The sequence below is a fragment of the Thalassophryne amazonica genome, chromosome 1 (assembly GCF_902500255.1).
Source record: "Thalassophryne amazonica chromosome 1, fThaAma1.1, whole genome shotgun sequence".
In the NCBI taxonomy this organism is placed as follows: Eukaryota; Metazoa; Chordata; class Actinopteri; order Batrachoidiformes; family Batrachoididae; genus Thalassophryne; species Thalassophryne amazonica.
In genome coordinates, this window is record NC_047103.1 from 172934988 (window position 1) to 172949192 (window position 14205).

Sequence of the window (14205 nt, forward strand, 5' to 3'; positions counted from 1 at the left end):
TCTCCAACCTTCCTTTTCTCTCAAAAATTCTTGAAAGGGTAGTTGTAAAACAGCTAACTGATCATCTGCAGAGGAATGGTCTATTTGAAGAGTTTCAGTCAGGTTTTAGAATTCATCATAGTACAGAAACAGCATTAGTGAAGGTTACAAATGATCTTCTTATGGCCTCGGACAGTGGACTCATCTCTGTGCTTGTTCTGTTAGACCTCAGTACTGCTTTTGATACTGTTGACCATAAAATTTTATTACAGAGATTAGAGCATGCCATAGGTATTAAAGGCACTGCGCTGCGGTGGTTTGAATCATATTTGTCTAATAGATTACAATTTGTTCATGTAAATGGGGAATCTTCTTCACAGAGTAAAGTTAATTATGGAGTTCCACAAGGTTCTGTGCTAGGACCAATTTTATTCACTTTATACATGCTTCCCTTAGGCAGTATTATTAGACGGTATTGCTTAAATTTTCATTGTTACGCAGATGATACCCAGCTTTATCTATCCATGAAGCCAGAGGACACACACCAATTAGCTAAACTGCAGGATTGTCTTACAGACATAAAGACATGGATGACCTCTAATTTCCTGCTTTTAAACTCAGATAAAACTGAAGTTATTGTACTTGGCCCCACAAATCTTAGAAACATGGTGTCTAACCAGATCCTTACTCTGGATGGCATTACCCTGACCTCTAGTAATACTGTGAGAAATCTTGGAGTCATTTTTGATCAGGATATGTCATTCAAAGCGCATATTAAACAAATATGTAGGACTGCTTTTTTGCATTTACGCAATATCTCTAAAATCAGAAAGGTCTCGTCTCAGAGTGATGCTGAAAAACTAATTCATGCATTTATTTCCTCTAGGCTGGACTATTGTAATTCATTATTATCAGGTTGTCCTAAAAGTTCCCTAAAAAGCCTTCAGTTAATTCAAAATGCTGCAGCTAGAGTACTGACGGGGACTAGAAGGAGAGAGCATATCTCACCCATATTGGCCTCTCTTCATTGGCTTCCTGTTAATTCTAGAATAGAATTTAAAATTCTTCTTCTTACTTATAAGCTTTGAATAATCAGGTCCCATCTTATCTTAGGGACCTCGTAGTACCATATCACCCCAATAGAGCGCTTCGCTCTCAGACTGCAGGCTTACTTGTGGTTCCTAGGGTTTGTAAGAGTAGAATGGGAGGCAGAGCCTTCAGCTTTCAGGCTCCTCTCCTGTGGAACCAGCTCCCAATTCAGATCAGGGAGACAGACACCCTCTCTACTTTTAAGATTAGGCTTAAAACTTTCCTTTTTGCTAAAGCTTATAGTTAGGGCTGGATCAGGTGACCCTGAACCATCCCTTAGTTATGCTGCTGTAGACTTAGACTGCTGGGGGGTTCCCATGATGCATTGTTTCTTTCTCTTTTTGCTCTGTATGCACCACTCTGCATTTAATCATTAGTGATCGATCTCTGCTCCCCTCCACAGCATGTCTTTTTCCTGGTTCTCTCCCTCAGCCCCAACCAGTCCCAGCAGAAGACTGCCCCTCCCTGAGCCTGGTTCTGCTGGAGGTTTCTTCCTGTTAAAAGGGAGTTTTTCCTTCCCACTGTAGCCAAGTGCTTGCTCACAGGGGGTCGTTTTGACCGTTGGGGTTTTACATAATTATTGTATGGCCTTGCCTTACAATATAAAGCGCCTTGGGGCAACTGTTTGTTGTGATTTGGCGCTATATAAAAAAAATTTGATTGATTGATTGATAAATGGGCTGCATTTATATAGCGCATTTCCATCTGTATCAGACACTCAAAGTGCTTTACAATGATGCCTCACATTCACCCCGATGTCAGGCTGCTGCCCTACACACCGGGTACAACAGCGGATTAGAGACCTTGCCCAAGGGCCCTTAGTGATTTTCCGGTCAGGCTGGGATTTGAACTGAGGATCTTCTGGTCTCAAGCCCAACAGTTTAACCACAAGACCGTCACCTCCCCTAACTAGGAAACTGAAAAAGTTGAAGAAAAAAAAAAACCCCAAATCTGACAACACCACAAATTTCTTTGATTCAACTGCATGAACTAAATCCTCCTGACATCTGATCACATTTCATTTATCTTATGAAAAGTCACTTTGAACAGGACTTTGACCTTGAACATCTTTTCAAACATAAAAATTTGAGGAATTAGAAATGAGTGTTGGTGAAGGTTTGCACTCTACCAGCACGGTGCTCTAGTTTATTTCTTAAATACAAACGTTTTCATGACATTTGAATAATAATGTTGCTAAAATCAAAATGCAGATTTTAAGAATTTCACGAAAATGAAAGTCAAATATTTGTCTTTTTAAACCACATTTAAAATCACTTTTTAAATTCTATGATTTATTTTTAAAATAATTCATGTGTTCACGTTTTTTTTTTTTTTTTTTTTTTTTAACTACTTTGGTGGTGATTTCCACACCAAAGTCCCAGGATCTGGTCCTGAGGAACTGACCCGGTTGTGAGGAACTGACCCGTGCTGACTCCTGAGTTGGCGATGACGGTGGCGTCCACCCACTGGTCGGCACTGGACACCGAGTATGAGCGCTGGTGCATCCCGTCCACAGCTCGGCTGCTAAAGGACACCAAACTGACGCCGCTCGGTATCTGAGACGCCGAGGGGCCGCTGGACCCCGACCCTGAAACACAAAATCCAATCAGGATTCACCTGATATGATCCCACCACCAAACATCACACTCAAAAAGATCATCACTGACATCTTCAAAGACTTTTCAAAAATATCAAAAAGTTTAAAACAAATGACCAAACTTAGAATGTAGACATTTAACCACAGACATTCAGCACTTTGACTTTAGTCCTTAAGTACTCTGATTGCAGTCCTTCAGCACTTTGATCACAGACATTCAGCACTTGACCACAGACATTCAACACTTTGACCACAGACACTCAGCACTTTGATCACAGACATTCAGCACTTGACCACAGACATTCAACACTTTGACCACAGACACTCAGCACTTTGATCACAGACATTCAGTGCTTTGATCACAAACATTCAGCAGTTTGACTGCAGTCCTTCAGGACTTTGATCACAGACATTCAGCACTTTGATCACAGACATTCAGCACTTTGATCACAGTCCTTCAGCATTTTGATCAAAGTCATTTAGCACTTTGACCGCAGACTTTCAGCACTTTGACCGCAGACATTCAGCACTTTGATCGCAGACATTCAGTACTATGATCGCAGTCATTTGGCACTTTGACCGCAGTCCTTTGGCACTTTGCCCGCAGTCCTTCGGCACTTTGCCCGCAGTCCTTCGGCACTTTGATCAGTCATTCAGCACTTTGATCAGTCCTTCAGCACTTTGATCAGTCCTTCAGCACTTTGACTGCAGACATTCAGCACTTTGATCGCAGACATTCAGTACTATGATCGCAGTCATTTGGCACTTTGCCCGCAGTCCTTCGGCACTTTGCCCGCAGTCCTTCGGCACTTTGCCCGCAGTCCTTCGGCACTTTGATCGCAGACCTTCGGCACTTTGATCGCAGACCTTCGGCACTCTGATCCTAGTCATTCGGCACTCGGATCACCGACATTCAGCACTTTGATCACAGACATCCAGCACTTTGATCACAGACATCCAGCACTTTGATCACAGACATCCAGCACTTTGATCACAGACATCCAGCACTTTGATCACAGACATCCAGCACTTTGATCACAGACATCCAGCACTTTGATCACAGACATCCAGCACTTTGATCACAGACATCCAGCACTTTATTCAGTCCTTCAGCACTTTGATCACAGACATCCAGCACTTTGATCACAGACATCCAGCACTTTGATCACAGTCATTTAGCACTTTATTCAGTCCTTCAGCACTTTGATCACAGTCATTTAGCACTTTGATCACAGACATCCAGCACTTTATTCAGTCCTTCAGCACTTTGATCACAGACATCCAGCACTTTGATCACAGACATCCAGCACTTTGATCACAGTCATTTAGCACTTGGATCACCGACATTCAGCACTTTGATCACAGACATCCAGCACTTTATTCAGTCCTTCAGCACTTTGATCACAGTCATTTAGCACTTTGACCACAGTCATTTGGCACTTTATTCAGTCATTTAGCACTTTGATCACAGTCATTTAGCACTTTGATCACAGACATCCAGCACTTTATTCAGTCCTTCAGCACTTTGATCACAGTCATTTAGCACTTTATTCAGTCCTTCAGCACTTTGATCACAGTCATTTAGCACTTTATTCAGTCCTTCAGCACTTTGATCACAGTCATTTAGCACTTTGATCACAGACATCCAGCACTTTATTCAGTCCTTCAGCACTTTGATCACAGTCATTTAGCACTTTATTCAGTCCTTCAGCACTTTGATCACAGTCATTTAGCACTTTGATCACAGTCATTTGGCACTTTATTCAGTCATTTAGCACTTTCATCACAGTCATTTAGCACTTTGATCACAGTCATTTGGCACTTTATTCAGTCCTTCAGCACTTTGATCACAGTCATTTAGCACTTTGATCACAGTCATTTAGCACTTTGATCACAGTCATTTAGCACTTTGATCACAGACATTCAGCACTTTATTCAGTCCTTCAGCACTTTGATCACAGACATCCAGCACTTTGATCACAGACATCCAGCACTTTGATCACAGTCATTTAGCACTTGGATCACCGACATTCAGCACTTTGATCACAGACATCCAGCACTTTATTCAGTCCTTCAGCACTTTGATCACAGTCATTTAGCACTTTGACCACAGTCATTTGGCACTTTATTCAGTCATTTAGCACTTTGATCACAGTCATTTAGCACTTTGATCACAGACATCCAGCACTTTATTCAGTCCTTCAGCACTTTGATCACAGTCATTTAGCACTTTATTCAGTCCTTCAGCACTTTGATCACAGTCATTTAGCACTTTATTCAGTCCTTCAGCACTTTGATCACAGTCATTTAGCACTTTGATCACAGACATCCAGCACTTTATTCAGTCCTTCAGCACTTTGATCACAGTCATTTAGCACTTTATTCAGTCCTTCAGCACTTTGATCACAGTCATTTAGCACTTTATTCAGTCATTTAGCACTTTCATCACAGTCATTTAGCACTTTGATCACAGTCATTTGGCACTTTATTCAGTCCTTCAGCACTTTGATCACAGTCATTTAGCACTTTGATCACAGTCATTTAGCACTTTGATCACAGTCATTTAGCACTTTGATCACAGACATTCAGCACTTTGATCACAGTCCTTCAGCATTTTGATCAAAGTCATTTAGCACTTTGACCACAGACTTTCAGCACTTTGACTGCAATACTTCAGCACTTTGATCAGTCCTTCAGCACTTTGATCGCAGTCATTCAGCACTTTGATCGCAGACATTCAGTACTATGATTGCAGTCATTTAGCACTTTGATCAGTCCTTCAGCACTGTGATCAGTCTTTCAGCACTTTGATTGCAGACCTTCAGCACTTTGATTGCAGACCTTCAGCACTTTGATTGCAGACCTTCAGCACTCTGATCCTAGTCATTCAGCACTTTGATCACCGACATTCAGCACTTTGATCACAGACATCCAGCACTTTATTCAGTCCTTCAGCAGTTTGATCACAGTCATTTAGCACTTTGATCACAGACATTCAGCACTTTGATCACAGACATCCGGCACTTTATTCAGTCCTTCAGCACTTTGATCACAGACATTCAACGCTTTGATCACAGTCATTTAGCACTTTGATCGCAGACATTCAGCACTTTGCTGACAGTCCTTCAGCACTTTGATTGCAGACATTCAGCACTTTGATCACAGCCATTCAGCAGTATGATCGCAGACATTCAGCACTTTGATCACAGTCCTTCAGCACTTTGATCGCAGCCATTCAGCAGTTTGATTGCAGACATTCAGCAGTTTGATCACAGACAGATGATATGTCAGTCCCGCTGCTCTGTGTCACAGTTGTTGACGTAAGGCAGAGGACGTCCACAGGGACCAGGCTGGGACGTGTCCACGTTGCCTCAGCTGGATTCTGGCTGTTGATCAGTCCTGTTAGTAGCTGGAGCCTCCTCTGCAGCTACGTGCACGTGCCCGTGCACTTCAGGACCTCTTCCTCCAGCTGTGGAGAATCCTTCAGAGTGTCATGTGTCTCCTGATTGGCTTCATGCTGAACCTAACATACGTGTGCCAATCAAAGCAAACACTGAACATCAAACAACGGACCCGTCTCACCTGGCGTCTGTCCCAGCTGCAGGCCGCTCATGTCCTTGGTCAGTCCATTTGTTTTGGGGACCGGCACGGTGGCGCAGGTGGAGACGGCTCGCGGCGGCCTCTTGCCCGGCACCTTGACCGTGGTCCTCAGCAGGTCCACCTCCTTCCCGTGGACATTCTGCATGTAGTCCTGAAGAGCAGGAAACAAACGTCACAGCGTGTTGGTGGCTTCTGTCCCTCGTCTCCTGACTCACTCCGGTTCCTTTGCGTGTTAATTTGATGATTACGTCTGTCTGATTACTTTGTGATTGATTTCCTTACATCCACCAAGAACCAAAGAAAATCATCTGCATTTATTTGTTTATAGGTCTGTCAGGATCACGTCAAAACTGCTGCATTGATTCTCACTAACTGTTCACCACAGGCAGATGTTGGGACATGGAAGACTCCATGAACTTTTGGAGGTGATCCGGATCCGGCTTGGCGGATGTCAGAAATCTGTGGCTGCTCTTGTTTTGTTTTCCTGTCATGAATCTGTCATATTGTGGTGTTTCTCACACAGTTACTGTATCGAACTTCAGACTCTGGAGCACTGACCTCTCATATAATGAGACCTTGGAGAGGTTAGTGCTGCAGTTGCTGAAGAAACAGGTACAGCATGTCCAAGATCCTCTCCAGTTTGCATACAGAGAGAGAGTGGGGGTGGAGGACACTGTCCTCTACCTTCTCCATCGCACCCTCTCACACCTGGATGAAGGAGGCTGCACTGTCAGGGTGCTATTTTTTGATTTCTCCTGCGCTTTGAATACCATCCAGCCTCACCTGCTGCAGGAGAAGCTCATTGGGATGAGTGTGGAGTCACTCCTGGTGTCCTGGATCGTGGACTATTTAAACAACAGGCCACAGTAAGTCCGCATGGGACAAAACATCTCCAGCACCCTAAGCTGCAGTGTGGGAGCCCACCAGGGGACTGTACTGTCTCCTGCTCTATTCACACTGTATACATCTGACTTCCGCCATAACACCGCAACCTGCCATATGCAGACGTTTTCAGATGACACAGCTATTGTGGCCTGCATCAGAGAGGGAGAGGAGAGAGAGTCCAGGCAGGTGGTGGAGGACTTTGTAGCCTGGTGCCAAAAGAACCAGCTCCAGCTGAATGTCCAGAAAGGAGGAACTAAGGAAATGGTCCTGGACTTCAGAAGGAAGCCTCCGATGCTTCAGCCGGTACGCATAGAGGGAAGTGATGTGGAGATGGTACCATCCTATAAGTACCTGGGAGTGGTGTTGGACAGTAAGCTGGACTGGACAGCCAAGACAGACCTTCTTTACAAGAAGAGCCAGTCCAGGAGGAACTTTCTCTGAAAGCTGGGCTCATTTAACATCTGCTCTAAACTGGTGCACGTTTTATCAGTCAGTGGTGGCGAGTGCTCTCCTCTGTGCTGTGGTCTGTAAGAAGAACATCTCCCACCTGAATAAGATCATTAAAAAGGTTGGGTCAGTGGTGGGACTGAAGCTGGCTCCAGTGGAAGAGGTGGTTGAGCAGAGGACTCTGTCCCGGTGCCTCACACCATCTACACGAGGCCTTCAGAGAGAGGAGGAGCCCGTTCAGCAGCAGACTGCTGTCTCAGTGCTGCTCCACAGACACCTGAGGACGTCCTTTGTGCCTCCTGCCATTAGATTGGACAACACTCTGACCGAGCAAGAGAGTCCTGTGTCTTTATAACTTTATATGTTTTACAACTGACAGACTGTTTTAATGTAATGTTCCTGTATTTTAGTCATTTATTTGTTGTGTGACTGATGTTTTGTGAGCAGCAGGTCAAATGTAATTTCCTTCGGGATCAATAAAGTTTCTTTCTTTCTTTCTATCTATCTATCAGAATTAACAGATCAAAAAGACCATTAAAAGACAAACAAACACACATCTTGAAATTTAAATGAGATTCATGAAGTCACTTTGGAGGAGTCCCTGGGTGGCAACCACACAGGTCCGTCCTCACCTCTTCAAACTAACACTGTACCTGCTGCAGCCAGGTGACACATGGGCGTGTCTACGAGATGCAGAAACTCACCACGTGGACTAAATATGGTGTCTGATGTTCCCTCAGTGTCAGCGATCCTCCTCATCTGAGTCTCACTAAGTAACCGTTCTTTGGACACAAAGTCATTCCAGCAGGACCCAAAGATCCTCCACAGAGACCTGGGATCAAAGACATCCAGTCCTCACCTTGGGCCACTGGTTAGAGTCCAAGTCTGAGAAGACCGGAAGCACCAGAACTCTGAACACTTGGACCTTTGTTCTTCTACAGAGATATCAGCATCACCAAACACCTCTGACCTTCAACCTCATGACTCCATAAGATTTTCTCAATTTGACTGCAAAGTCCAAGGACTCACAGACATGAAGGTCCCTGCTGAGATCAGTGAAGGGCTTCACAAGTTCAAACACTTTGACCACATACAGAGACACTTCTGATGGATGAGTCCAGTCTTCAGTCTTCATGGGGAAGCTGGTCTTTTGATTGATCTGTTGGATCATTGATTGTTTTACTGAGGACTGAAGCTCATGATCAATGATAAATAATTATGTTTTGGGGCAGTGCAGTGTCTTGGAGGTTCTCTTCCTGCCTGTTTCTTCCTGTGTGGCATTTCATGTTCTCCCTGTGTTGGCCTGGATTCCCTCTGGCTCCTCCCACTTCCAAAGACATACGGGTTCAGTGAACTGGTGACTCTAAACTGGCTGTAGATGTGATTGAGTTTGTCCTGTCAAGGCTGAACCCTACCACCCGCCCAGTGAGCCCTGACCCCGCCTCTCGCCCAGTGGCCGAGCCCTGACCCCGCCTCTCGCCCAGTGGCCGAGCCCTGACCCCTCCTCTCGCCCAGTGGCCGAGCCCATACCCCGCCTCTCGCCCAGTGGCCGAGCCCATACCCCGCCTCTCGCCCAGTGGCCGAGCCCTGACCCCGCCTCTCGCCCAGTGACCGAGCCCTGACCCCGCCTCTCGCCCAGTGACTGCTGGGACAGGATAAATGGGTATAGAAAATCAATGAATCAGTGTTTTTCATGTTCAAGAGATTAATTTAAAAGTTTCTTTTTAATAGAATCGATGCTAACATCCACTGCCAATCCAAAGGGACCAGAATCTGTGGCATTTTGTTTGTTTGTCATTAGAATTCTTAATAAGCCTTCTGATACCCTCTGCAAATCATTTATGGAAATTGTGGATGCATTAGGTTAAACATATCCCAGCATGCCTTAATCCAGCCACTACACCCTGCTATTGAGGTGGGCACCATTACTGAGGTATTACCTAGATTTACAGAATTTGATAGTATCTCACTAGACATGCTGACAAAACTTGTAACATCTAGAAAAAGCACAACCTGTTTATTTGATTCTATACCAACAAAACTGTTAATGCTGTGTTTACACATTGCATGACGCGTTACGAATGTCATATTTGCGTCATTCTTGGCACATTCCCGACATTATTAACATGACTTAACATATCTGAATAGGTTTCTTAATAGTGCGTGTTGGTGTGTGATATTCGTGATTTTAGTGGAGCATGTTTTTGGCTGTCAAAAATCTTCCAAGAATGTCACGCACCACCCTCATTTTGCCTCATGTCGTGGAGGTTGACCCTGAGCGTGTTGATCCGTCTTGATTAGTGTTGATCCTTAATAGAGCGTGACAGCGTTTTTCTCTGACGTGCGCACAATTAAACCCTGCTGCACTGCATTCAGTTTAATTGCTGCAGTCTGCTGAAGAAGGACAGTGACGCCAAGTCGGCTAAAAGTCTTGTTCCAGTGCTCCTCAGCGCGCTCCAGCAGGTGTTCCACCTGCTGCTGCTGCTACTGATGTTTGGGAAAACAAGCGAGACAAGAGCCGCGTGAAGCCACACATCTGGTTCTCCCAGTCTCCTCCTCCTCTCTGCACCACTCCATGGCACAGAGTCCAACTCAGCATGCAGTCATAAAGTTTTTCTGCTGGATTTTGAGGAGCAAACTGGAGCGATCTGAATTGTTCAGCAACTGACGGTTGGGTAAACACAGGGATGTGTGTGGAGACAATTCGCCTCATTCACAATGTGATAGAACGTAATGATACACTGTTACGTGAAACAATGCAGAACATCATTCTTGACCGTGCGTAATGGTTCTTGATAATTTGCCAATAACGTGCCATTAATCGTAACAGTTGCAGCAGTTCCTGAGGTCACCTGACACCTCTGCCTCAAATCATCACATTCGTGATCAGCAGCCAAGAATGTTTACTTTGTGGCATTTGTGACTTGCTGTAGTTATGTGTAAATGCAGCTTTCAGGACCTGTGGTCCACTCTTGGGCCGACTGGCTGGAAATGATTAACAGCTCATTAACTTCTGGATCTGTTCCTAAATGTTTCAAATCTGCAGTGATTAAACCATTACTTAAGAAACCTAATCTTGACCCTAGTGTATTGACAAACTATAGACTGATATCAAATCTATCATTTTGCTCTAAAGTTCTAGAAAAAGTGGTGTCACGGCAGCTCGTAGACTATCTTACTGAGAATAATCTCTTTGAGCCACTGCAGTCTGCTTTTAGAAAATATCATTCCACAGAGACGGCTCTCACTAAAGTGGTGAATCATCTTCTGCTTACAATGGATTCAGACACCACTACGGTTCTGGTGCTGTTAGATCTCAGTGCTGCATTTGATACAGTGGATCATCATATTCTACTTGATAGGCTGGAAAATCATTTTGGGATTACTGGGAGTGCCCTTGCATGGTTAGTGAGTGTCATACTTGACCAGTCGTTCTCACTGTGTTTTGTACAGTAACACTACCTCTAACCTTAGTGACATGAAATTTGGGGTTCCACAGGGGTCTGTCTTAGGCCCCCTGGTTTTCTCCCTTTATATAGCACCCCTTGGGTACATATTTTGGCGTTTTGGGATTACCTTTCACTGCTATGCAGATGATACTCAGTTCTACATACCGATAACTGGTGGTAATCTCGTTCACATAATTTCCTTAGAAGATTGCCTTGCAGCAGTGAGAAGTTGGATGTCTAGAAATTTCCTACTTTTAAACTGTGATAAGACTGAAATGATGGTTCTTGGTCCAGTGAGACATCGGCATCAATTTGACCAGTTAACGCTCAGCCTTGGCTCGTGTGTCATACATCACACTGACAAAGTGAGGAACCTTGGGGTAATTTTTTATCCTAGGTTGTCCTTTGACCTCCACATTAGCGATATTATGAGGACTGCTTTTTTCTATCTTTGAAATATAGTGAAGGTTCATCCCATCCTGTTTATGGCTGATGCTGAGACCCTGATCCATGCGTTTGTCTCTTCTAGATTGGACTACTACAATATTCTATTTTCTGGTTTACTCCAGTCTAACATTAGGGGTCTTCGATTGGTTCAAAATGCTGCAGCCAGACTTTTGACATGAAGCAGAAAGTTTGACCACATTACACCCATTTTGGCGTCTCTTCACTGGCCCAGTGAGATCAGATTTTAAGGTTCTTCTATCCATCCATCCATCCATCCATCCATCCATCCATTTTCTTCCGCTTTATCCGGAGTCGGGTCGCGGGGGCAGCAGCTCAAGCAAAGCTGCCCAGACCTCCCGATCCACACACACACCTCCCCCAGCTCCTCCGGGGGAACCCCAAGGCGTTCCCAAGCCAGCCAAGAGATGTAATCCCTCCAGCGTGTCCTGGGTCTTCCCCAGGGCCTCCTCCCAGTGGGACGTGCCCGGAACACCTCTCCAGCGAGGCATCCAGGGGGCATCCGGAAAAGATGCCAGAGCCACCTCAACTGACTCCTTTCGACATGGAGGAGCAGCGGCTCGACTCCGAGCTCCTCCCGAGTGACCGAGCTCCTCACCCTATCTCTAACGGAGCGCCCAGCAACCCTGCGGAGGAAACTCATCTCGGCCGCTTGTACTCGCGATCTCGTTCTTTCGGTCATGAGCCAAATCTCATGACCATAGGTGAGGATCGGAACGTAGATCGATCGGTAAATCGAGAGCTTTGCCCCCCTACTCAACTCTCTCTTCACCACAACGGTCCGATACAGCGACCGCATCACTACAGATGCTGCACCGATCCGTCTATCGATCTCACGCTCCATCCGTCTCTCACTTGTGAACAAGACCCCGAGATACTTAAACTCCTCCACTTGAGGCAAGGACACTCCACCGACCTGAAGAGGGCAAAGCAGCTTTTTCCGGTCGAGAACCATGGCCTCGGATTTGGAGGTGCTGATTTTCATCCCGGATGCTTCACACTCGGCTGCAAACCGCCCCAGTGCACGCTGAAGGTCAGGTTCTTCTACTAGTTTATGGCACCTCCCTACCTAGCTGACCTAATTAAACCTTACATACCGGCCCAGGCTTTACGTTCTCAGGGTGCAGGACTACTTTGTGTCCCTAAGGAGAATAAGACGTCTGTGGTTCATAGAGCTTTCTCTTATCGTGCCCCTGTTCTGTGGAATGATCTCCCTGCATCAATAAAACAGTCAGATTCTGTGGAGACTTTCAAGTCCAGACTTAAGACGCACTTATTTTCCCTTTCGTATGACTAGCACACTGGCATAGTATGTTACTATGCTTTTTACTCTTTTAATTCATTTATTAGTAAACGGAGCGTGTCGTGGCCTCAATTTTATCTAAAGTCTGGGTCTTTAGTGAAGCTTTTGACTGATTTTGCTCTTTTCCTCTCTGTCCGGGGTACGGATAGCAGGATGCACAGGATGCCAGACTGACAGATTAAAGTGGATGTTGCTGTGGGAACAGGACTGGTAAATGACCTCTGCCTGTTTCATGGACGTCTCATCAAACACAAACAAAACTACTTTTGTTATTATGTCATGTTGTTTTGATTTCCTGTTTTCTGTTTCTTTGTTAAAACCTTGTAACTTAGCATGGCCCAAGCAGAGTCTGGTCTGCTGGTCTGCTTGAGGTTTCTTCCTCAGAGGGATTTTTTCCTTAACACTGCTGCTCTGGGGGTTGGTAAGGTTAGACCTTACTGGTGTGAAGTGCGTTAAAACAACTTTGTTGTGATTTGGTGCTATATAAATGAAAATAAACAGAACTGAATTGAATCGATCTGAGCATTAATTGATCGGGAAACACGAGGTGTCACATGACGGCTAAACGTGTCCTACAGACTTTAATGATCAAACAGCTGCATTTTGTTCTCTTCGATCCTTCAAAGCTGAAGTGGACTCTGACTGGCTCCGCCCCCTGTGCAACATGCTGTTGGAGGTGGACTGGTTCTGAGCAGCTCTCGCGTCCTGAACAGACTTGAACCCTCCCCCAAAGTGCTGGGACACTGTGGGAGGTCAACCTGCTCTTCAGCGTGAAGAAGAAACAAAGCTGAGAATCCAGGCGGGCCGACTCAGGCCCGCTGAGGGGGAAGGTGGTCTTTGTGAGGACCAGAGTGTGAGCAGACGTCTGAACCCAGATGATCCAAATCCATCTGGGTCTGTCTGGGTCCTCCTGAAGCGAACCATCAAACTGCTGCAGCTTATTAAAAAAAACATCCAAAGCAGCCAGATTTCTCCAAAATGACCCAAGCATTTTATTTGTCACTTTAATGTCAATCCTAAACACGCAGCACCGTCACATGCCTCACGTTCACATGGGCGGAGTTGAGGGAACGCTGCGGTGTGCGGTTTGTCCCGCTGCCAACGGCGCTCGGAATGTCCTCACAGGGACAGCAGAGCTGTGGAAGACACACACTCAGCTGACAAAAGGCCAATTCAAAGCCGAGTGCTCTCCACGGTGTCTTAACAAGCCACAGGAGAGCCCTCCAGCCAGAGGCATGCTGGGTAAAGTACGCACGCGCACACGCCTCCGACAGATTGACCACCGTAATTGAGTCTCCATTTGCATCTCCACGCTTTCATCATCAGCAAGATCGGCCACGGCGCAGCGTCCAGGACGGATGTCTGCGTGCGGTGCATGTGGCGATGGTGTG

General features: G+C 45.5%; 1 protein-coding gene and 1 long non-coding RNA gene across 2 annotated transcripts in view; both read right to left on the reverse strand.

Annotated features, from left to right (window-relative positions):
- Positions 1 to 14205, reverse strand: part of agap1 (ArfGAP with GTPase domain, ankyrin repeat and PH domain 1) — a 198894-nt gene that overhangs the window by 124648 nt on the left and 60041 nt on the right. The window contains exons 6-7 of the mRNA XM_034182035.1: positions 6248 to 6416; positions 2492 to 2656 (exon numbers count right to left, since the gene is read on the reverse strand). Coding sequence (XP_034037926.1) covers positions 2492 to 2656; positions 6248 to 6416 — 334 coding nt within the window. The remainder of the gene's footprint in view (positions 1 to 2491; positions 2657 to 6247; positions 6417 to 14205) is intronic.
- LOC117518548 lies at positions 7014 to 7362 on the reverse strand. The gene is made up of 2 exons (XR_004563017.1): positions 7273 to 7362; positions 7014 to 7236 (listed from the first exon to the last, which is right to left on the reverse strand). It is a non-coding gene; the product is annotated as an uncharacterized LOC117518548 (long non-coding RNA).